The sequence below is a fragment of the Halichoeres trimaculatus genome, unplaced genomic scaffold (assembly GCF_033239565.1).
Source record: "Halichoeres trimaculatus isolate MK-OKI-2021-1 unplaced genomic scaffold, fHalTri1.1 fHalTri1_scaffold_10, whole genome shotgun sequence".
Lineage (NCBI taxonomy): Eukaryota > Metazoa > Chordata > Actinopteri > Labriformes > Labridae > Halichoeres > Halichoeres trimaculatus.
The window spans coordinates 27,833,017-27,858,933 of NW_027437187.1; the positions used below are offsets into that span (position 1 = coordinate 27,833,017).

Here is a 25,917-nt window from a genome sequence, read left to right on the forward strand (position 1 = left end):
ATTCTGAGCTTTGAGGAAGAGGTTTAGGAATACTGAAGAAAAACTGGCTCTGAGGGACAAGGCTGAGGATAAAAAAAAGCTCTAGCTGAGTTGGACAGGGCAAAAGCCAAGACACATTTATGTTGAAACTGTTTCAAACTGTTTCGTAACCACAGAAAACTGTTACTGTTGTTGATTGTTAAATATCTTCTTTTTTTTTTTTTTTTTTTTTAAATAAAAACAGCTACATCATCCCTTTTTTCCTCACCGGATTTCCACAATTTGATGTTTTTAGTGCAAAACAGCCAAATTTAAGATTTTAGACTAGTTTCTCAGGTTGTTTAAAAAAATCTTATCTCCTTATATTGCAGACAGTTTTATTTTGAAAACCCTATTATTCTGTTACAACAAAAAACATTGGAGAAACAGATTCAGACATTACACACAGGGTAAAAAACGGAGTTATATTACTCTCTGATGCTTTCTGGTCTAGGCAAAATACTTTGAACGGCTGTTTTCATGTAACACTAGTGACAGGCTGATGAATCTGAGCCAAAAGATGTTTGATGATTGATTAACAGAAGATTTTAGGAATTGTGTCATCAGGCAAGGCCGTGTGAGTCACTGTTAGTGCTCCCTGTTGCTTCACATCCACCATCATGTTGAATGTGTTTACTGTAAGTCACTCAAAGTGCCACTAGATGGTGCTGTTCTCCGCATGCTTCCGTTTCCCTGCACTTCTATCCCCCCCATGTTTTGTGTGTTTTGCAAAGAAATGAACTCAGCAGGCACTCTTTGTTTTTCCAGATATTTATTCTTAAAAATGAGTTGCGATCTTGCAGTTGCTTCACATGTGTCAGTCCTGACGTGGGCGTCTTTTCATCGCCGCCCCCCCACGTCAGCTGGAGAGAATTCATGCAGCTGTGCAGTATGCTGTCAGCGCTCTACGGTGATCCTACTAGTTTAAAGCTTTGTCACAGAGAAATCAAAAGCTGCAATGGTTTTCAATATATTGATATGGGTAATAATTGCATAGGATAATAGCCATGCTGTACAATACACATAATTATAAAACAATGTCTGAATGATTAGTACAGATCTCCTAAAGTAGGTTTATACAGTTCTTTGTTATTCTCAACATTTAAGTGCATCATATCATATGAATAGTCTTTATATTAACGGTGATCTGATACATCGTTATAGTGATTTAACACATACAGTACATACATACAGTAAGGTCAACCTTAATCAAATGTATTAGAGGGACATTGCAAAGCCCTTAAATGTAATAAATAGAGTCTGATAAAATGATAAACTTAGAAAATGGTACGCAGCAGAATGATAAAACTATACACGGCTGTCGTACCAGATTATGGTGGCATTTTCTTTTACATTGCCAAGTTTTTGTTTTTGCACACAGATTATCTACATGAAGCCGCTCTCAGAGGAAAGAGCGACCCAAAAATAAACAAGAAAGAAACATCTCTGCCTTCAAACAGAAGGTCAACATCTTGCATGCATTATTTTAGAAGTAGTAGAAATGTTAAATCATCAGATAAATGTCAAATCATAAACGTCAACACCTGCATGCAGCAACAATGGTTATAATGTTAACAATTCCATAATGCTTGATAACTTCCTTCATCTTGCACCCTCGCACAACAAAATCATAAGGCATGCCTCAACTGACTCCCCCACGAGCATACTTTTAATGGCAGATAAATCCTATGAACAACTGGTATGGACTCCTCATGTTTACCTTCATGTCGTCAGCACACGCTGAACGTAACCTGCAAAGAAAACAGGAGGAAGATCATCAGCAGGCACAGGTATCCTGTTAATCTGTTTGTCATGAGCTTAATAATCTCACAAGGTAGGTCAGTTTGTAATTTGTGGCCGCAGGCGTGTGATGCATATTTATCAACAACCATCTCTTAATAATTGATGACTTACTCAGCAGACAGGCTGCTCAGTTTGTATTCCTCTGGCGGAGATTCTTGTCTTTGTGGTTGTTGGTTGAATTGGTTTTCCTTAAACAGGAATAAAACAATATGTCAGTTCACCACCTGTATAAACAATGTGTTTATTAGTCGTCACAAATCTCATTTTAAGTTTCTTTATTTAGATTCCAAAAACAAAGTTTGCTTTTATGTCCACTTTTCTTTCCAAACAGAAGTTACGGTGGTTTAAAAATCTATCTTAAGATGCACAATAGATGATGGAGAGATGCTACTGACCAATATAAACTAAACTCTAAGCCAGACTTCGGAGCGCTGTGATTGTTTTATCTGCACAATATGCTCAGAGTTCAGCATCTGCAGTACTCCAGCATGAAAGACTCAGAAAATTGTAATGATGCTGTTTACAATATGTTTTTTTTATGCAAGTTTTCTGGAAACATATCTGGGGAGAGAGGAACATCTTCCATCCATCTTAAAAATGGATGGATAGAAGTTTCCTTTACTACATTACAGCTTTTTGAAACTCTCAAGTGTTCTTAAAGTACAGGTTAAAGGTAAAGGTTTTAGTGGATAAAATTTTTAACTTTTCTCTCTTATCAAACTGTTTTGGAACAGCTCATGGGGCTTTAAATAGAGAGAGATTATGTACACAGTTTTAGGTATACAGCATTATTTAGTGCTAAGAAATAAGAATAAGAGGATGTAAAGCACCTGGCAGGGACTTTCTGCCTCTGAACAGCTTTGGCACCCCCTGTGGATGAATGGTTTATTTTTTCCTAACATGTCCATACATGACCAGGGCTTGTATGCATGCCAGCCTTTAGAAATGGAAACAAATCGTCTGTATTTAAGGGGGAAAAAAAATTATTGGGATGCATGAGCAAGGTTAACGCCCAAGAGAGAATTACATTTAATGGCAGTAAACCTCAACATTACACGAGTACTGCACGCACCAGTTTGGCTGTTGCCACGCTTATGCGTAACTGTCTAAGACAAAATATGGGAAGAGACAGATATTTAGGGGTCGAAGGAATCCTACGGAGAAGTATGAGGATGTGAAGGTATACAGCACATTAAGATTAAGGAGATTCAACATCTTTCAGAAAACAGATGAGAAAAGAGAGGAAACCGAATCTCAAACCAGTAAGGCTTGCTGCCATCAGTTTAGCGACTTTGCTTGACTTGGCTTGCTTTGGTCGGTTGCACTACCTGCTAAAACTCCTTACAGTGTCTGCAAAGTTCAACAATGGCCCAGTGTTAGAGTAGCGTATGCTGTGCAAATTATTACAATATCCCGATGTCACAGTATTGTGATACATTGCGATATGTGACTTTAAAGAACATTTATTTTTTACTTTTTTTTAAGTCAAATCTGGTGTTACGTACATACACTTAACTTGAAAACAAAGTGTGACAGGTTTTTCACTTACACCAAGGTGACAATAAACTAATGTTGCAAAAAAATACTGGCTGAAAGACGTGGTCAGTTGATGAAACTGATAAATTTCAACTGGTGTAACCAATGTTACTCATAAAAAATCTGATATTGTGTAAAAAAGTTAGTTTGAATATGATTTTATCAGTTTGCTACTCTATCAAAAGTTAAACTTAAAATAATTTTAAAGCAACTGACCCAAAACAGAGCGACACTTTGATGTTTAAGGCATCAAAACCCTTATTTTCAGGTTCAGGAATAAAATATTTTGAATAAACTTTGAGATTATATTTATTACACAGTCTGTTGGCAACATACAGCTGAGAAGCTCTTTGGCGCCATCTACCACAGTGGAGGTGCAGAGTCGTATTTTACTTCCAACTCCGCTAATTTTTTTTTTTTTTTTTACAAAAATAAAGATTTCAAGAGTTAAAACATCAATATTGTATCCCAGTTCAAAGTATTGCAATATATTGCCGTATCAATATTTTTTTCACACCTCTATGAATAATAGGATCAAACCCACTTATATGACTTTATGACTCTATAAACAAAAACATGAAGTTATTTGTGACCCAAAGTTCCAGGAATCTGCTCTTAAGACAGTCGTGAAAGAAAAGGTTTGGTACGTTAATGGCAAACACACACTGGCATCTTAACAGGTAGTGTAAATATTCAAGGTCAGATGTTGGATAGATATTTACTCTCACTGGTGCAGAAAAAAACTGCAACTCTTAATAAAAGTCTTACATCTTAAATAACAAGGCTCAGTAAGGTAACAGAAAAAATACAATAAGGTCTTGATTTTTATAAATCATTGAATGTGCAAGTGTTGGAAAATCATTAACCCATCTCTAGTATCTACCCGATCTAAATGTTGTTTAGGCAGTTGTTTATTTAATGTAAATGCAAATGGTGATACTTACACTGGTCCAGCTGGATCATCATCTGAAGCAATGAGAAAAATTTGGAGAAATGACAAAACAAAAAAGATAATTATCGCAAAGAAAATGCAAACGTGTCTAGAATGATGGGAGGCATCCACAAACAAAAAATGGAACAAATGGTTGCAAAGAACACAAATCTTGAAAGTTTTCTGAGAACTTTCATGTTTGACTTCATTTTTCACATGAACCAAAGAGTCAAATATAAGCAACCGACATCTCATGGGGTCCCTGACAAACACTCTGCAGTTTAATGCAGCACAACACTTCATTAAAAAACACACACGAGCAGGTGCATTCATTACAAATGGGCAAAATTCAAATAAAAAATACTGGCATCATGCAGAGCTCACAAAGAACAGCTGTTCACTCAGAGATTAGTGAGAAGCAGCTCGGTTAATATCAGCTGGAGTGAAGGTAATAAAGTCACTGCAGAGATGATTCAGCAACACAGAAACTCTCCACATGCCTTCTACATGCTGAAAGTGATGCAAGTATACATATAAAATATTTTTTAGATGAAATAAACTGAAATCCCTGATGTGCACTTGACACTGATGTTGGCAAACAGAAGCGCGTGCTGTGCTGTGAACTGGAGGAAGACGAGGCTGAATGCTTATTGAAATTCATGAAGCATGCAGAGTCTCAGACTTACCGCAAACATGTTTTAGGTTATGCAATTAAAAATAGGGGGAGGAGGGAGGGGAGGGAGGAAGATATTACAACAATCCTTTAAAATATTCAACATCCGAAGCTGACCTCATTTATCGAAATGCAAGGAAAAGGATGAATTATTAACACTTCATGCAAGAATTTGCTGCATGACTCACGCAGTCTTACATCCATTTTGTGAGACTGTGAGGATTCTCAAGGTGACCGAAACACTCTGAGAATCTGCAACACTTCGTCTCGGATCATGTGTTGAACTGTACTGACTATTTGTTGCCTTGCAGTGTCACTGACAGCTCAGAGCCGTCAGTCATCAGCTGCACGCTGCATCTAATCAGCACGAGACAACATCAAAATTCTGTTTGAAAGGAAAAGGTCGCCCAAATATCATTAATGCATTATTTATGACATAGCCAGTCTCCTGAAAATGAAGTGCACAGTTGTTTCAGAAAACCCTAGGATGGCACGTGTGGGTTATGGAGCTGAGTGTGTGTCTTGTGGTTTAAGCTTGCAGCAGCTTGAGGACGGCACAGGATCCCTGGAAAGCCATTAATAATTGAAAGTGTCCACCTTTCCAACACTGCAGTATCATATTTCCAATGAATATTAAATGTATGAAAGTGTCCTGACAAGGTGTGACCTCCTGCAACAGTGTCTGCATGTTGGGTCAACTCTACAGACTGAATTATTGAGCGCCAGCACAGCGACAGTGTCAGGTGACCCTGCTGGTGTCTGTGGTGAGAGGATGACCTCAGCTCCCTCTGAGAGGAAAGTGCGCCTCCTGTTAAAGCCACCGCACCGACAGGGTTTTCAAACAGACTCCACAGGAGGAGATCCATTTCAAAACCATTTCCCCTCTCAAGTATTTCAAACAGCAGAATAATAAAACGCTGGTGACTCACCGTCTTGTAAATCCTCGGGCTTCTTACGCTTCTCATAAACCACGATGATGACGATGAGGATGATGATCTCAGCCAGCACCCCCAGGAGAGGCCACAGAGGGGCCAGGTGGCTGCGGACCCGCAGCACAGACTTCTCCTCGCGGCTGCCAATCATGTTGGTGGCGTTGCAGCTGTACTCGCCCGGGTCCAGGCTGATATCCAGGTTGGCGATGTGGAGCTCGGTGTAGTTGTCTCTGCTGCTGACGAAGAAGCGGCCGGAGGAGTTGTCAATTTCCTAAACAAGGAAAGAAAGAAAATTCACCAAATAATTTTAGAGGTCACTCTGATGTTTGTTTTGTTGCTTTCACTTAAGGCAAAGTTAAAACTAACACCAAATTAAAGATGGCTCTTACAGAAGAAAACTCATAAGAGACTTTATTTATGCTTCCCTATCCATATAAATCCATGTATCCCCCACTGATTACATTTGATTGTTTTATTTCTTCCTCTCTATTTTTGTTTCTGTCATATTAATATACACATTTATTACTTGAGGTGAACTGCTCCTTGCTTCTCAGTATTTGCAGTATAGATGTGGTGCTGCACAGGATCCAGGAGAAAATCAAATACAAATGCTGCTTCAGAAAAGTTGGAAGCTGAAGCCAAAGTGGATTTTAAACTCTTTAGCTCCATGTTTCCTCTCTACCTGGTGGCCAAAAGACCATAAGTGGATCTTCTTCTTACACAGGTCTAAGTGTGTGTGATAGAAAACGGACCACAGACTGAGGAGATCTTATCGGAAAGTGAAGTTTATCTGACAACGTCTCACAAAACTACATTTGGACTGTGCATGGCATCTTGTGTAAAGTTAAAGCTCAGTACATTCTGCAGAAACTCAAGAACTCTTACAGCATACGTATTTAAATGCACCTGTTTATCATAGTGTGAAAATGTGAGAGTTCAAAAACACACTCGAGGCACAAGAGTGGATAAAAGATATGAAATGGTGAAGAAAAGACAAAAATTGGTGCATATAAACAGTTCAGAATGTAGGATAAGAAATGTTTGGGGTAAAACATCCTGATATATTTTACATACCCAAGGGCCCAAGCCACAAGAGGGGGGTCACAAAGGCCACTGGGACCAAACACCATTACTTCAGTTTTTTCTCATTAAAATTTAAAAAGTTTCAGACATCCAGGCCTTGATGTCTTCAAGACATGCCAGAAGAGGTGTTGTAGAGAAAGTGTCATTCTTTTTCAGCGCCACATATATCTGACTATTGTCAGCGTAACAGTGAAAAGACATGCCATGCTTTCTGAGAATCGAGCCCAGGGGCAGTAAATACAAAGAGAAAAGCAGAGGCCCTAAAATTGAGCCTTGTGGAACCCCATACGGCAGAGGAGCAGGGCTGGACTCTGAGTTACCAAGTTTTACACTCATGCTCCTCTCAGCCAGATATGATTTGAACCACTGAAATGCCGCACCACCAATACCCACAAAATGGCTTGGCCGAGCCACAAGGGTATTGTGGTCCACAGTGTCAAAGACTGCGGTTAGGTCCATCAGAACAAGAATGACATAGTGACCAGAGTCATTAGCCAGAAGAATGTCATTAAAAACTCTTAATCAAGCTGACTCGGTGCTATGGAGAGTTTTAAAACCAGACTGAAAGACCTCTAAGACCTCATGCTCATCCAGAAAGGACTTAAACTGAAAGTGAACAACCTTTTCCAGGATTTTAGAGATAAAGGGTGTCTGTAGTGATGACACAGGTATGTTTGACCACACTCATACCCCCTTTTCCACCAAAAGAACCAGGTGCTTGTTCCGTGCTAGTGCTAGTGCTTAGTTGGATCTAATCATGTTCTTCCTGAGAACAGGTTTGGTTTCCCATCAGCAAGGAGCCAAGTTGGAGCCAGGTCACTGTGTCACCATAAAACATCTGTACGTAACTGTGTAACATAGTCATTTACCCAAGGATGCTGGCGCTGTACAGAAGCCCACAAAGCAGCAATGGAGGAGCTCATCGTATGCATGCACTGCTGCTTCAATTTTGCCTCCATTTTAAGTTTTCCATCACTGATCACAGTAACCCCGCCCCTTCCTCTGACGTAGTTAGTGCTTTGCTCTAGCCCAGCAAAGAGTTGGTGCTTGCTAAGCTGGAGCTGGTGCTGGTGCTGGTGCTTAGACGGTCGAAACACAGAGAACCGGAGCTAATCCAAGCAAGAGCCTGGAACTAGCACTAGCATCAGCTCTGTCAAAAGAAATGAACAAATAAAGCATCTATATGTCCCATTTACCAAGACTTTGTCATTTTCACAAAATCAAATGTGACCCTCTTTGAAAAAAGTTTGTAAAGCCCTGTAATACTGTGAAAAATCAGCTTTGGATTAGTGGTGAACTGAAACGTATAAAATCATGAGGCTTTGATGTTTTTATCCATCTCATTTACTTGAATCATAAAACAAGTGTATGATGAATAATTTCACCATTCTGCCGTCCAGTAAAACACCCCCCACTGAGTACAACTGCGACAATAAGCTGCAGTCACATTGACAATCAAACACACCATGCTTGTCAAGTAACGTTTCCAGCAGGTCTTTTGTATGAGACTGAATTTAGATGTGAACCTAAAAGTGTATAATCACGTCACATACCCTGTAAATACCGTTGTCGAACTTGCGCCAGGTCCACACAGGGTGAGGGTATCCCACAGATTTGCAGTACAGCAAAGCGCGCTGACCCTCGTTCCTGTTCTCGCTTCGCTTGTGGCCGGTGATCTCAGGAGCAGCTGTAAAGAAGACAACGACACGGCAGATTAATTGTCTGAGAGATTCTCAAAGATAAAGTTCATCTGGTTGTACGAGAAGGATTTCACAAAGGAAGGTAGAGTCACTTCCATTAAAACATGTGGTCTGAGCTTAATTTCTCTTTTTCTAAACTTTACCTGCAAGAAAAAAATAGTGCTACAAATGTTTTTACTACTTTTATCCTTTTAATGAAGTCAAAAACAGTTTTCAGGCAAATATTCGTGGTCTTAAACTACATCTATCTGATTGTTGTTGGTGTGCATTAGGCTTGACTAAAACACCCCTGTTCCTTTTTTTTTTTTCTTTTAATGAAGCATGGTGTCCAGTTATTTCCTTTTTGTTGTTTTTATTAAAATCTATTTAAACCATTCATGCATTTACTGAGCTGCATTTGGTTTGTATAAAAGTTGTTGTGTAAACAAGGCTTGATTTATTGATGGACTCACAGCGCTCAAAAGCGAAGTATGAAAATATTAATAGCTGGTTTTATGTGGAGGGACTGTCAATCATGATGAAAAGAGCTCTTTCTTGAGTTAAACAGACTAAAAGATAAACAACTGGTGTTACAACAGCTTTGAGAAACACATACAAGAGAAATAAAGTGCTGCAAAAAAAAGACTGTTTTCATGATCTGTTAATCTGTATACTGTTTCCCTGATAATAGGAAAAAGTCTGTAAAAAGAAAACATTCATTCGTTTCCTAAAAAGTCCTAAAAGGTCAAATTTGACGCCTTAAAATGCTTCTTCTTACACCTCATTCAATATTTAAACAATATTTTGCCTTAAAAATGTTCATGTTTTACACTTCCACACTGTGTGTGCTTATCATCCCTACATTATCAACACTGGTCTTTAAACCAGTGTCTCCAAAACACACATTTATCTAATACACCGTGAAAATAAACAGTTTAGAGACTTACATAATTAACCAGTTATCTTTCCATTGAGCAGTAAATTGCCCTAATTTATGATCAACGGCTCTGAAGTATTTCTGTCCATCCATCCAAGAGCTCTCGGGTTTGGTTCGCATGTCGCATATTTCTTGTTAACACCTCTTCAAGTTGCAACCAGCAACAAGGTCATTAAGTATTTATCTCTTTTTGCAACTAATGCAGAGGTCTAATCCCAAAATGCAACAAAATTTCCATATTTCTCATCATAAAATCACTAAATACAATTGTAAGCTCATCTTCCTAAACTGGCTGATGAATGTATTAGCTCAAAGTGAGAGGCGTACAAGGGAATGGACCGTTAAAGAAGACAACACAAACATAATGTTATTTAAGTTTTGCACTGACTGAAGTAAATCATCCAGGTGGGTAGAAAACATGCCCTAGAAACTAAAAGCAAACTGTCACAAAATCCAAATGGCCTCCACGGCGTTGCATGCGACAGCAGAAAGGCCGACCAGATTTTGCCGTTGAGACATAATCCCTTTGCCATCAGACAAACAAGACACCATCTGCTACCACTGAGCCGGGCATCGGTTGGATGGAGGTGTCAAGGGCGCTGACTGCCCCTGAGCAGCCAGCAGAGCTGTTCGAAATCACAGGTCCTCACATGACAGCGCTGATTAGGCTCAAGGCCACTCTGACCATTCTTTTTTTATTGGTGACATTTCTTGCGTGGCCTTGAAAGCGACAAAAATTGCCCATAAGCTCACAAATCAACACCTACATTTAACCTCGATGGTGGCGTTGGCTGGGGGACTCAGCTCAAAGGTGTAGACACACATGTACACTCCGGCGTCATCTCCTCTTGGTTTGTGCAGCCTGCAGAACACAAACACACCAGCCTGATTAACTCTCCCATTAACACACACACGCACACACTCATCAAATTTGTTGGAAGTTTTGTGTGGGCTCCTACTTGTACTCGGTGTTCCTGTTCACGCTGCGTGTTTCTGGGATCTCCTCCCCGTTCTTCATCCAGAAGCTCTCCTGGTGGAGGCTGTGGGCGCTGGTCAGGTTGCACTGCAGTGTGAACGAGTCACCTTCCACGGGGAGTGTGGTGTGCTCAGAGGCGGTGATTGACGGCTCTGGAAGAGAGACACGGATCAGGCAGGCGGCAGAAGTGATGCTTGCTGGAACTGGTGGGTGAGGGAAGATGTAAACAACAACACTTAAAGAGTTCAGACAGACTACAGCCAACACACTTTACACAATACAGAGCAGGAATAGAGCTGCAGAGTGGGAGGAGGTATTTTGGGAACGAAGGGTTCCTTAAGTAGAAGTCATCCTCTGCATCATTAGCTGAAGGTGGAAGCAGAAGCACTTCAGAACAGGAAATGAAACTCTCTCTGCTGAATTATCAGTAACTAAGATGAGCCTGTGCATTAAAAAATATCTGCTTCCAGATGAAAAATGATCTCATTTCAAGATCGTATGCATGAAAAGGGTGAGAAGGAAAGTCAAATCCATCTCCAAGGATGCACTTTAATGAAAAGCATCAGTCTGAGTTAAAATTTCTGTAAGGAGCAAAAAATGACTGTAAAAAGACACTTAAATATAAATAAGCATAGCCAAGAAATCTTAAATTTAGAAATTAGAAAATAAAATTTTATATTTGGGTTTGTATTTACAACATACACCTACAGTGTCATTAAACTGTCGGCTGTTTCTTCCCCAAAAGATCAAACCTTTCACAAAAATGCTGATTCCCTTTAAATACTTAAATAGTCTCAGATTAACTGTATCAGCATTATCTATAAACCCTAGTGTTGTACAAAAGCAGATTCCCCTTTAAGGTGCAAAGAGACACTTATTGCCCTCTTTTGGAGTCAAAAAAGCTGCATCATTTCAAAGCTCCCACCCCCTAAAAAACCCCACACCTTCATCAGGTTTAAATTCAACCTGTGAAAAATCCTCATCTGGATTAGCTTTTAAACCACAAGGCCCTTAAGAGGAGTGTTGTATTCTGCTTAATCCTGATTATCTTCTTCTTGTTTGCACATCCAGACAGCAGGAAACATCTCAGTCTGAGTCACAAACTGAAACAGGAGATTTGAAGACACGACACCTGGCACTGAACCAACACCTGGGATTTAGCTCTGATACCAAACTCACTTCTGATTTTACAAGTTTAAAAAAGACAGTGAACAAATCTCACCTGGTGAGTGTGGATTTAACCTTAACACTATCAACAGCTACACTGCCTGAATAAAACCAGCATAAAATTGTAACACTTATATCATAAACCAAGATGAAAACTGCTTAAAGGCTGCATTTACAAGATGAACTTTTTATACGTCAACAAAATCCTGTAGGTCAAAAAGAGAGTAGGATTTGATTGCAAAAGTAAAAACTATCAATAAAGATGTAGCTATAATTTGATTGATGCTAATTAGTGAGTTACAAAGATTGGCGTCATTGAAAATATTGTCTTTGGGAATAAGGCCATTAACTAGGGTTGAAAAGGAGAGGAACATTTCTGGTAAATTTCAGGAAAGTTTTCTAATAATTTCCATCATATTTTCAGCACAGAAATTTTGGTAATTTTCAGGGTTTGCTAATTTTATAAAAATTTGATTGCTAATTTCTTTTTTTAATGTTTCTAATACTTTGACATAGGCTGCTGTAAATCTCAAAATCTTCATTTATTTTTTACTAGTCATGGTTTTTGTTATTCTGTGTGAGAAACCTTTAAACTTTTACAGTTCAAAGAACTGATTAGTCTCATTTATAAATGTTATATCAGGCCCATTTACATGTATGTTTGCTTATGACAAATATTTATGTCTATATTCATGATAGTTATACTCAGTCAGGGAAAATGACTGAAAATTCCCCTAAAGTTCACTCATAATGTCATTTAAAATATTGTTACAGTTAGTTTTGTTTGGACACATTCCTGCTTTCAATAAACCAAAAAATGTAATATTTATACAAGTTTAACCAGGTAAATACAGTTCATATAAATTACTGTCTTGTTAATTTAAAACTCTGAAAATTCCCAGTATTTTGCAACCCTACCAGTGAGAAGCTAAAAAGAGAATATGAACTCGGACTTATTTTCTTGGATTTCAGAGGAAAAAGTCAGAAACCTGCAACAAGAATAGGGATGGGTTCCTTTCACATTTGAAACAATATTGTACCAATGCATGGGACCTGACAATGGGTACTGGGACTCAAAGGTACAAATTTTTGGTACATTTTTTGTGTTTATGTGTATGTAACATTTATTCTTCAATATATAACCTTGCAAGGCTGTGTTCATGTCCACCATGGAAAAACGGCCTACACATCCACTCCCTCACAGTCACAAGGATGCGATTGGGTACCTAAACATGGTACCTTTTTGGTTTTACGTGAAACAGTACCCAGTACTTTGGACAGAATTCGGCCGGTACCTATAAAAGTACCTAATTCGGTACCCATCCCTAGACAAGAAAACCCCAAATTCTGAAGTAACATTTTTGAATTCTGAGACTTATCAAAAATTTGACACAAGAATCAGAATTGTCTGTTTTATTTTTTAGACATCATAAGTTTTTCTCTTTATGTTTTCTGGGGATTTTCATCTCAATTTTGGAATTCTAAGAGAAAAAAAAGCAAGAATTTGACTTATAAGTCAGAAAAAAATATAGAAGGTTAGATTGATGTTTTTTTTCGGCTTAACCTTTGAAAGAAATTCTTTCTGTACTCTCTCTAGTAAACCATATTTGTTTCAGTGGGTCAAACAATCAGACCAAATTCTGGCATTCATCTGTTGAACATTTAGAAATATAATTCTACAACCAACACTGGAAAACTTTTGGTGTGAAAGGTAAGCTCACCTGCAAAATTTGACATTTAAAGCATAAGAAATAAAACATAAGAAGCTGATGAAAAGAAAATAAGGATGCTGAAAATAAGGATAAATATAGTCAGACCAGTGAAATAAGAAGATGAGAGCTTAAAGGGAAATAAAAACAGGGGGAAACAGACTGGAGGAGATTTGGCTCTACTGGGTGACGGGTTTAAGACGATAATGTCGAGCTGATGCTGTTTCTCTTCATTCAGCGTTCCTAATCTGTAGGAGAGGACGGCACCCACAGAGGAAGCTAGTGGAGCTCTGCAGAGGTCTGAGAGAGGCTGAATCACACAGGTGTTACATTCAGCTGCTAACAGGGTGGGTGGGGGGTGTTTCCTCTACTCTGACCACTCACTCTGCAGCACAGTTATTGTGGCCTGAGCCCGGATCCAGGTGGTGGCCGGGTTTTGGTGCAGGTCGTTACGCCGCGGGTCATTGCTGGCTCTGCACTCGTAGGTCCCCGAGTCATCCAGAGTCAGACGAGAGACCCCCAACACGCTCACGGCATTGGCCCCGTAAGCCGTGCTGATGGACACTCGACGCTTACGGGCGCCGTCCCACAGCTGCCGGAAGGAATCGGCTCGGTTGATCTCGGAGTACCACCACTGGATTTCTGGGGTGGGGTTTCCCACCACGTCACAGTACAGCTCAAAGGTGTCTCCTGTGAGCTTAGTTTCAGAGAGGGGGGATTTCACAAAGCCCGCTGGTGGTAGTGTGTGGTGGTGTTTTCAGGGGAAGGATGTCCAGAGAGAGGGACAAAAAAAGGGAAAAGAGATGTAGGATGGAGAGGAAAGAAATGTCAGGTTAAATAAAAAGGAAACAGAGAAATAACAGAGAAATCATATGAAAAAACACAAGAGTGAACAGACAAAGTAAAATGAAACAAAAGAAAGAGTGAAATTAAATACAAGTTGCTTTTTTTTGTTTTAGGCTGCAGGGTCTACCTGTGCAGAAACCATGACTGTGCTGTACTGAGTGCATGAAAAGTTCTTGGTTAACTTTTCATTATCAATATGTCTGTGTCAGTTTACCATAATAATAAAACTTCACTGCAAGAAAAAAAATCTTATCAAGTGTTTTTGTCTTGTTTTCAGTAGAAAATGCCCTTTTAAACTTAACATGAGCCACATTTACCTGACCAGTCCAGAAAAATGTCTTGTTTCAAGTTATTTAAAGACAAAAAATGAGGTCTGAATTTCTTGTAACAAGTAAAAAATGATCTGCCAATGGAACAAGAAAACTGCTCGAAAATTTGCCTGAATCCAGAATAATGTCCTAATACAAGTAACTTTTCTCTTGTTTCATTTGCAGATTTTTTTACTTGTGACAAGCAATTCAGACCTCATTTTTGATTTTAAAGGTCCCATAGTATGCAAAAATCACTTTATTAAGTCTTTTAGTAAAATTTGTGGGTCTTTGGCTTTCTTCCAAGCCCACAAAATGTGATATTTAATGACAAAACCTGTACTTAGTAGTGCTTGTGAATGTAAAATCCTGACCAAAACGAGCTGTTTGGAGTTTCCGGGGTTTGCTGACGTCAGCGATCCCTTTTTTGACCAATCAGGAGCAAGTCTGACCTGATTGGTTCACCGGAGCAAATACCCCCAAACCCCCTCCCTGCTGCTGCTTCAGCAGCCATCACTGCTCTGTTTTTGGCTGTAGACAGCCACAAAGTTCCATGCACAAGCTTCCCATCTTGGAAGAAGACAAGGGAAAGTAGATAGTTCATTTATCAAGGAAATGTGCCAGCTACACTCAGTAAAACTGTGCATGTGTGTGCTCGTCACTTCATGGCCGACTGCTTTGCCAACTTTGGACACTACAACAGGGGGCTAGTGAATAGACTGGTCCTGAATCCAGGCGCATTATCAACCATCCACCAACAAACCTCAGACCCTGGAAATGTGAGTATTTTAAATGCTGTGTGCCGTGGAGCAGATGTAAGAGCTTTTCCTCAGTGTCCCCCCTGTCTCTGTGTTAGCTTCAGGATGCTAACTTTAGCTGCGGTTAGCCTGTTGTTTTAGCCTGTAATGTTACTGTAAACGAGCTCCGCTGTTTTCTAAACATTGTGCACTCGGGGCTTGTGGTGTGGTTCTCAGTGCCGCGGAAGAGCGGGGTGGTATCAGCGGTGGCTCATTTACATATGAAGGCCACGCCCACTAAATCAGACCGTTCTGAACAGAGGGGCTATCAGAGCCTGGAAACAATGCTGCTGTGCTTGATTTATTATCTTTTTGGACCAAAGCATGTTACTACCATTTCGTGAAGACATCAATGATCCATATTAAACTGCAGAAAAAGAGCATAATATGGGACCTTTAAAAAACTTGGAATAAGACATTTTTCTGGACTGGTCAGGTGAGTGTGGCTCATATCAAGTATAATACTTAAAATAAGACAAAAACACTTGATAAGATTTCAGTTTTTTTTTTGTTTTTTTTTTGCAGTGTTGGAATGATAAAAATGCAAGCAACACCCTGCCACCATTCATTCCCCTTACTTATTCAAGCTGATTCCTTGAGATTTTCATTTTCTTTGAAAGAAGACAACAAAACTTACTGAATATTGAACAAAGGCTTTGATATCCAACATTACATCTGAGCCTAAAACAGGGGAAACATCAGGTTGTCAGGTTCACTCTAACACAGAGAATAAGCCGACCTCAGTTGTGCCTCATCCCTTATTGCTGCTATTCTGAGGAAGCTTTAATTGAATTTTGCCGGGACGTCCTTTCAGGAGCTGCTCTCACTTGGTTTTGTCAAATTAATGACCGCATATAAAACTGTGTCCAGCTCACACCCAAAAGTCCTCTAAGTGACCTTCATTTCCCTGCCATCCTGCCAGCTAAAGAAAATGTAAACAGGAGACAGCAGCATCAAGTGGACACGGACACCTCATGAAAACGTTTGCCTCTCCGAGCTGAATCGAACTGAAATTATTAATCATGGCTGCACAGAAAGGAGGAGGAGGAAGAGGAAGGGTTTGTAATCAAAAGCGTGGTCTATAGGCACCGTGGCGAGCACATGAGATTGCGAGGAGATTTATAGAAGCCACAGCTCTGGGTCTCTGGGGAGCGTGTGGGCGAATGGTGATAGACCCCCTCCGTTTCCATAGAAGCACTCAACGGCAACAAAGTAGGAGGATGAAGAAACAGCCAGTAGATCAGCAGATCATCACAAGACAAGCAATCACGTGGTTGTTTCCCTTTTTTGTATCTGTATTTTTTCTCTTTCCTCAATTTTCTGCTGCACAAATCACAACTTGGTGATAGAGAGCAGGACATTTAAAGCAACAGTCATGCAATGAATCCTGCATCCACGGAGGTTGTGATGTTACGTTTAGAGAAACACACGCCATCTAATCACCACAGCACCATCTGCAGCCTCCAAACACAGCACACACATTTGATTTCCCGCTCTACAAACAGCTTCCCGGGGAAACTCAGGGAACACAAGCACCAGTAAATAGCATGACAGGGGCTGAAAAAGAAACACCTCAGCTGTAAACATGGAACTGCCGAGAGACCACTCCTGTCACCTCGGATGCTCTAGATGTGTCAAAAGCGCTGAGCCAGGAGCGCCATCCCTGCACGCCTCTGTTCTCTACATGTATTAAACATGTCAGTCATGGCCGGCTGAGGTCAGTTCAAATTTGGAGCGTGTGTGCGTCTCCCGTCTGTGTCCATGGAGCTTTGACACTGCTGGGAATCTAAAGCAATAAGATCTAGAGCTTTGAAAATGTTACAAATTCACCACGTAAAAATAGAACATTAAGATATGATAGCCTTTAACATGTCAGTAAATAATGAGAAATTCCCATGAAAAAAAGTTATTAAAAATAAAAATTAGACTTTCTTGTTTTTGATGCATAAAAGGAATATTTGTTTCTGATACTGTCCAGATTTCTTTTGTATCTATGCCAATTTTCTTTTCTGTTTTGCTCTTTTTGTTTCAACAGGTCTTCTGGTTTTGTTGTACTCATTTTTATTATACATAAAAATAATAACACCCAATGTTATATCTATGTATGTATGGTACACCGAATAGCTAAAAATAATAATTTCATCTGTAATAAAAAAAAAAATGAATCAGACTTTGAAGTCAGTATTCTGAGGAAAAAATAAAACTGACTAATTCTTTGTAATTTTGACTTTTTTAACAGAACCCTGAAGAAAAAAAAAACAGAATTCTGTGATTAAAAGCAAAAAAGTCATGTAAAAATTGTCATTGTAAATATTTCTTACAGCAAATTTTACAACTATGTCCAAAATATCAAAACGTTCACACTTATTTGTTTATTTATTTTCATGTCCACTTTTAGTTTGATTTTCTTTGAAATTTAAATGTCCAATAAAGTATTGAACCTTTTTTTAATCATATTCAACAAAAATTTCACCATGCCTCTGTTTTCTTGCTTGAACATAGAAAAGAGACTTTGGTATTTGGAGAAGAATATCACCAAACTGCACTGAAAATGAGTGTTCAACTAATATCAGCTTTTCAATTGTAGAAATTATTTTTCTTTGGATTCGAGAATAAACAGCAACAAGTGAATAATAACATCCTTTATTCTACTGCACATTAATTTAATAAAAAATATGGTTGCCAGTAATGAGTTCAAAAGGAAGTTAAAAAAAATATATTGGTTTATAATTTTGATCTCAGAACTTATTTAAATGTCAGAAGCAATGCAATATTGTATTATTTTACAAGAATAACTTCATATCAAACACCAGCCAGCCACTTTTTCAGACTTTATTTGAATTAGGAAGTGAAAACCTTATTCTTTACAGGGAATCCTTTATTAACACTGCTCCACAGCAGTCACCCCAATGTTTTTTTAGTCTGAACAACAGTCAAATAAGTATTGACTTGATCTCACATCCAAAGAGCTGCAACTATAAACTTTGATGATGAGCTAATGGGTAGCTCTGCTGTTTGTAATTAAAGCAGTTCCCTGCTAATGGACTTATCTGTTAAAGGTCTGACTGCTTTAATCAGACTTCATGAGTCACACATCTTAAGCTGGCACATTTTTTTCAAGCTTCATAGAAATCGTTGCATCATCTCAGACCAAGCAGCAACCTCTGGCCTAGAAATATGAGGGAACGCAGAAGTGCTAAAAACTGCAGTTTGTTGAGAGTTTGCTTAAAGCTGGCTCTGAAAGTACCAGAAAACACATACACACCAAGTAAAAAAAGGCATTTTCACAGCAGATATAAACATGTCTGCAGCCTGGTACAGAATAAGATAATTTCACTCCAAGCAAACACTGTGGGGGAGATTTTTTTTTCTAACTTAACAGTTAAGAAGATATAAAAATGATGAGTTCACCCAATCAGAGAGACAACTCAGCTGATTGACAGGTGGGAACCCTATGGTTGTTAGTGTGGAAGCTCCAATATGGCTTCTGTCACTGCTTTGCTTAAAAACTATGCATCAGAAACAGATTGGTGACATCACGGACACTACGTCCATATAATACACAGTTTATGTGTCAGACCCTAGTTGACTGAGGATGTTCTCATTTGGTTTCTAGAAACAGAAAAATATTAAAGCATGCTCTTAAACTCCACATCCCTTTGTTGAGGGTAACTGGAGTTAAAAATTTATGTTTTTTCTGTTCCATGAGTCAAACTGTCAATCTAACAGCTCAACCTGACAACAGATGGCCTCATACAGTCATGAGTGAGTGCTTGCAGATATGTTCCTTCTACCTCTGCTTGAATCTATTGAAACTGTAGCGTGATATCGAGTACCAAAAACTGTTGCATCACATATAACACAGCTAATTTCATGAGCACTTGATGTATGTCTTTTATTATATTATAAATTAAAACTGAAGCAACAACATCCTATATTGGAGCCAGTGCAATAAGAGAATTTAAATCTGGAAAATTGTTTCAACAATTACACATCCAATAAGTTGATGGACTCGAATGATTTCTGTAATTTCATCATTTGCTTTTCCTTTATGGGAAAAAATTTAGGTAAAACATTAATTTACCTAAAAATTCCAAGATTAATATTCTCCATACTTTGACAGAATCTAGTTTTGAGGGTTTCTCAATGGGTTTTTGTCAAACTCTTCCAATACAATGCCAGTAGTTATGATTGCAAAAGTAAAACAGCACAGCAAATAATGTGTACTTTTATATATTTTTTTCACATTAAAGAGAAAATGATGGAATGAGAAAACTGAGGAAGTAACCACAGGATCAATCAATACATGATCAATATAGGTTGAAGATTGCAAATTATACTCTAACAACCTTATCATTTCAGGCCTGATGATGTGTGGTTTGCTTCACAAGCACAGAGCCACACGCTCAGTATGGTTTTGTTTTCTTAAAACATAATCTACAGAATCCAGATTGTAAAACTATCATGCTTTTGATTTGGCAATGCTGATCTAAGGTGATTGCTTCCTTTTTATTACAGTTGTTCCAAAAATTAAAGAAACAGAAACTTGTCTTTGCACTCGTCAGGTGATTAAGTCAGATCTTCACTTTGAGCAGCTTTTTAGGCTTTTGTGTACAAAAGGAAATGTTTTAGCTGATCAACATCTTGCAAAGTGTAAATCAAATTTGTCTGGACGAACAACAACATAATGAAATCTGATCATAAAAAGAGCATACATCACTTGAGTCATTATCCTTCTTAAAAGGTAAAGATGGTGACAGAATAGCCTGTGTTAAGCCACTGGTCCATCATAAACCACTATTCTGAGGTTTATCTCCTGGAGCCCTGATTGAAGAACAGATATTATGGGTGGGTGTGCAGTATAAGAGGAGATGTGTAATGCATTCCTACACATGGTCAACTCCAGAGGGAAGCCGAGACTGAATTAAAACCTGACTCGTTCTCACTTAATGCTTGCAGAAAGCATCCAGTACAGACGCACAAACACTGAGCTGAGACGGGGCTCGCACCGCTCCAAACTGGTTGCTGCTGGGGGATGAGATTTATGAGCAGAGGGGTCACTCAGACAAGCAGAGCGGTGCTGGGAAATCAATGGCATCATGCAGTGCAGAGCATCTCAACGAAGAGTTAACAGATTCACTGTTGCAAGAGGACATTAAAGCCATGGTTCCCAGTGCAGCATCTCCGCTCTAAAAATAGAAGCATGCAGCAAAATGGACTGATGCTATTTACAGAGCAGCACTTGTTCTGAGGTCCTACATCTCATTACATACATGTTGTGCTCTGGTGCCTGCTGGGGTGATTCAGGGATTTATCTCACCCAGTGGGAGAGGATACACTAAATGCTGAATTCCTGAGCCTTAACCTGGCATACCTGTGCAGACCCAGCGTGTTGATTATCTGTGTCTCTTTCAGCATCAATTTCACACTACTTCCCACATGCACCTATCCCAATCTCTCAAACAAATGAGCACTTCACTTGCCCTTGCTGATTGATCGGCTCGAGCATTCAGCTCCACACTTCAAAGGACATTTTAGGGACACTGCACAGGCCTTGGTTTGGCCCACTTCAGCCAACAACGAAAGCAGATTGAGGCATATTAATGTTTTATTGGCCCTTAGTCTCAAACGCCAAAAAAAAGCGCCTCATTCGAGTTATAAATGTTTCTTTAAGTGCAGCATTTAGGGATTATCTGTTGAGACTTGGCTGCCAGAGAGGCAGTCGTGACGGACTGACAGCGCTCTTAATAACAGACATGTCTTGTAATGATTCATTAAAAGCACCCCGATGCAGAGAGGCAGGCGACATCCCTCCTGAAAAACCGCATTTTCGTCATGATGTGAGATTAGCGTCATGCATTTTCAGCAACAGGGGAGCTCGTTTCCTACCGTTCTGCGAAGAGACGGACTGCAGCATAAGCGCTCCAAATATCACCACCGAGAAGGACATGACTGCAGCTCTTCGTTTGCCAGGTATCATCTTCGAAGACGAGGGAAGGCGAGCGCTGAGGTGACCTGAGCGGGGTATGATGATGCGGGATGGATTCGCACCTCCTGACACGCCAGCAGTGTCACGCAGAGTGGGGCAGTGTCGCTAGGTAGACTAGCGGGGACCTTCTGCGGTGCTGCTGGATACTTGTGCAGCTCTCCACTGTCAGCCCGGTGCAGCAAGGGAACCACCTTTTTAAAACCACCCGTGTTATCTCTAGTCTCGCGAGACTTCGAAGGAGAGCGGACACAAACTGGTACCTTACCCTACAACAGAAAACGTCCCAACATACAATAAAGCAAAAATAATTTAAATAAAACAGGAATGTCGACACGTAACTGTTTATCTTTTTACAAAGTGTTCACGTAACGATGACACAACATATTAATACAGAATGTTACACACCTAACTGGTTTTAGGTGATTTCAGTAGCACAGATGTATAATCGTGGCGGTTAGTTCTTATGTCGCAGTGATAAAGAACTGTAAATATCACGATAGACAGATAAAGTTTGACCATTTTTTTTCCCATCATCCTTTAATATTTGTTTAGAGTGTTTACCAATTATTGATAGAGAGAGCAAAAACTTGGGACTTAAGACATGCCACAGATTTTGGGCCTTTTCTACCAAAAAGGCACGAGTATGGTGGCTCTCAAGTGCAAAACAGCAACAACAAAAATACAAAAGAAGAAGGAAAAGAAAAGAAAACACAATCACAAAAAAGAAAACAGAAAAGGTATGTGCTCTGTCAGGGATTGTTGCAGAATGGACAAACATACTTGTCCATCTTCTTAACCAGAATGACATGCTGTGAGTAGGTGTGCATTTTCAAACATGAGCTACTGGTGATTATTGACTAATTTCAGAGTATATTTTTAATCAGTGCATATATATAACATATTCATACAGGTTTAAAAGAAGCAGGGCTGTACAGGAAAGATAACTACTTTCCTATAGCTGAGGTTAGACGTGCCATTCTGAGTGTTGCCAGGGCAACTTTCTGGCTAACAGACATTTCAGCAAGAAATTTAAAATAAACAAACAAACAAAAAATACTCTAAAAGTAAACAATAAGTTTTTATCAGCAGTAGCAGTCATGCTGTGAGGGAAATCACTTGATTGTAGCATCTCCTTCCGGTGAAAAAGACAGACGGGTTTGTTCATCCAATCAGCAACGATCCCTGCCAGAACAGCTACCTTCCTACAGTGTTTATGTTTTCTCCTTTGCGTTTTTGTTTTCTTTTGCCATGCTTTGCATCTTAAGGCCCCCATACACGAGCTCTGAACATCATACTGATTTTTCCATCCCATATGGCACCACTTTCAAGCCCAACAATAGGCTCTCCTGTGCCTAATACCTCCAGACTTTAAATGGTGCAGTTGGTCAAGAAGCTTCACAGGCCGACTAAGCCCTGACCTCACACGCGCTGAAGCTTTAAGTAGACTTTTAATCCTGTTGCTCTTAGAACTAATATAGGGTAATGACATGGCAGCCTCACACCTACAACACAGCACAACTTCTACTCCTGATTTGCTTAATTGTGCTATTTAAGTACCATAACATTTGTTGCATTAAGGGACTCTTTTGATAAAAGTGTATAAATTTTGCAGAGTGGTTAATGAGTTTATTGTATATGTAAAATAGTTGATTTGGTTTATATTAAGTTGATAGACGAATGCTCATTTTATTTTTTTATTTGTTGTTTTTTGTTGTTGTGTTGTCATTTTTTTTTTTCAAGAATTAATGATCACTTAATATGGTATAGAGGCTTGTTTCTTTCTGTTGCAGAAAGAGGACTCCATTACCCATAATCCTGCATAAAGGAAACAAGGCATTTGATGGGGGGGAAAACAGTTAGTTCCTGATTCGGTTGGCAGAAAGTTTGTACTCCTCTTATTAGCAGGCTCCCCAGTAAAACCTTTTATCAACAGTTAAATATTACCATCAATTTTAATTTTTTTCTTTAGTTAAACAATCGGGCTGCCGTAGTGCAAACACCCAGAGGTTAAAGGCCTGAGTCAGTGTTGTAGTCTCGCAGTGATCTTTTGTTTGGATCAGTAATGTCTCATATCTTTGTTTGATACACAGTACCCATAACCTAACCCTATAGTTTCATTGAGTCTGCATATCTGACTTTGTTTTGATAATTCATCACATGCACTGTGCCTTTTTTGGGGGAGTAGCTATTTTTAGGATTCACCTAACAATACTTTTTTCATCAACAGGATACCTGAAATACACACATGTAATGTGATTAAAAACTTGATAACTACTGAGTGCATAGAATAAATCTGACTAAGATATCTCACCAGTTGCCACTGTGATATATTTTTTCTTAAACTGTAAAGAGACTTGATAGACACACTGTATTTTGATGATTAAACACTTATGCTCATTACTTTCACTCTTGCAGATTCTGCATGCTGTGGTTTGTTTATTTGAGGTGACTGACATTTAACATACAGACCACAGGAAATGTTTTACCCTGTACACACAAGACAGACGTGCCATTTGTAGTTAGTCTGTGTTTATACACATCAAGTTCAGTTAATATTGAGGAGTCTTAATTTTGAATGCTTAGGAACACAAAGAGTAGATATTCTCAAATTATATATAATTATACATACCTACAAATTATCATTCATATGTTTGGCAGCTTATTTTTATAATTATTTATTTAATTGTATTTTCTAAATGAAAAGCCTTCTTAATTGTTGTTCAGAGCATGTGTGGTAATTTCAGAAGTCTGCGCCTGAGGTTTGATATTTCTTTCTAGTTCAATATCAAGGGTTTTTAGTGGAGGTTTTAAGGACTCAAAAGAGGTGTGGAAAGTGTGCTGTGCTAGTTACACCTCTAGAGTAACTTTATTTAGATTTTGAATATGACACTTTGTTTTTAGACCCTTTTCAGTGAGCTTGACAGAGAATAGAGTAACAAACAGAGAGAACAGGAACAGACAGAGGGGAGACAAGTGGCAAAGGATTCAGCTGATATGACAAAACAGCTTCTTGAGATGAAAAAAAAAGTGTGATGGGGTTAACAAGAGGTGAGACAGGAAACTCCCACGGTATAAAGAGACAGCAGAGATCAAAACTGAATTACAGAGTTGAGAAGTTCAGGGTTTCACTCATTCCTCAAGAGGAATAATTTCTCTGTAGGTAACATCAACTTCAGGTAAGTCAACATTTAATGTTAAAGTAAAATTGAAGAGGTCATAACCATCAACTTCTTCTAAGTCTGTGGGTTGTTATGCATGAAATGAAATGCTTTTTAGAACTTCATTACAAGTCCAACTGGATATCTATTATGTTTTTTTTTCCAGACTTGTCAGTCTCATTGGAATCAAACTTGCGTTTCTTTGCCTGAGAATGAAAATACAATAAATGAAACAAAATAACCCATCAAGGATACTATAATGCTGACACATCTGGGCATTTCTGCATCTTTCATCTGATGCATAGTCATCTTTAATTCACAATCCTTGTGTTTCGTACAGATCGCCTTCATCACCATCTTCATCATCATCATCATGGGAGTAAACAGAGATGTACTTACACAACTCAAGGATGAGTTTGGAAAACGTCCCGTTATGTCCAATGTGGCTTTTGGCTTCATCATGGCCGGCGTGGAGAAGATGTTGGAGGTGGAATTCGCCTGTCCTTGTAACCCCACTTGGAACGCGGTGTTTGTGTCCCCGTTCTTCTTGATTCCTGCTTTCACATCCTCTGGCCTGATGATGCTGCTTCATGGCTGCAAAGGGTACGAGAATGTTTTGTGCAGCCTTCTCCCTCTGGTGGTGTGGCTGGCCTTGATGTTACTCGATGGACAGTACGTGGTGTGTGCAAAGACAGACTGGCCTGGTACATTTGTTTCAACTGAAGGAACTTACCTGAAATGGTGTATACCAACCAACCAAACACCCTCTGTTCAAGAAGAACTGATGAATCGCTCCCACAGGTTTTACATTTTGTCTCAGGTAAGAGAAGGATAAAGTTATTTATTTTGCAGCAGTGGTCATAGATGTTTTTGTGTCTTATAGAATCTGTTATTCTCCGCTTCCAGGGTTGTGGAAATGCTATTGTTGCATTCATACTACTGGCACTCATTGTGTACGTAGGATGCACAAGATGCAAGGCCAACAAATGTGCAATATGTGGTTGTCCCGGGGGGCAGGCACATAAGCATCAAAGTGACAAACAGAAATCTGAAGGAAACAAAGATGCAACAGACAAGAAAAAGCCTGAACCATGTGCAATATGTGGTTGTCCTGGAGAGCAGGCACATAAGCTTCAAAAAAGTGACGACCCGAAACCCGAAGGAAATGAAGATACAACAAAAAAGAAAAGGCCTGAAACATGTGCACCATGTGAATGTCATGGAAACGAGGGGGTTCCTATGCTTCCTGTGGAAAAAACTTCCGCAATAAATGAAGACTTGGTTTGATTATGTAAATATTGTGAATAAAATGACTTGTGCTGGTAGGTCTGCTGGTAAAAGTCATAGCTGTGCTTTCGGAACTGTTAGTTTTTTG

General features: G+C 39.2%; 1 protein-coding gene across 5 annotated transcripts in view; it reads right to left on the bottom strand.

Moving 5' to 3' along the window:
- LOC141796029 (neuroplastin-like) overlaps nt 1-21,602 on the bottom strand; it is a 47,493-nt gene extending 25,891 nt beyond the window's left edge. The window contains exons 1-8 of one of the 5 annotated variants that reach the window (XM_074676893.1): nt 21,285-21,602; nt 10,552-10,720; nt 10,360-10,454; nt 8,530-8,663; nt 5,891-6,164; nt 4,302-4,311; nt 1,933-2,009; nt 764-1,769 (exon numbers count right to left, since the gene is read on the bottom strand). In XM_074676893.1, the coding sequence (XP_074532994.1) occupies nt 1,949-2,009; nt 4,302-4,311; nt 5,891-6,164; nt 8,530-8,663; nt 10,360-10,454; nt 10,552-10,720; nt 21,285-21,375 (834 nt within the window). In that variant the 5' untranslated portion in view covers nt 21,376-21,602 and the 3' untranslated portion in view covers nt 764-1,769; nt 1,933-1,948. Of the gene's footprint in view, nt 1-763; nt 1,770-1,932; nt 2,010-4,301; nt 4,324-5,890; nt 6,165-8,529; nt 8,664-10,359; nt 10,455-10,551; nt 10,721-21,284 lie in introns of those variants that run through there. The other 4 variants (XM_074676891.1, XM_074676892.1, XM_074676894.1 and 1 more) reach the window with 4 other exon arrangements.
- Between the last annotated feature and the right edge of the window lie 4,315 nt (nt 21,603-25,917).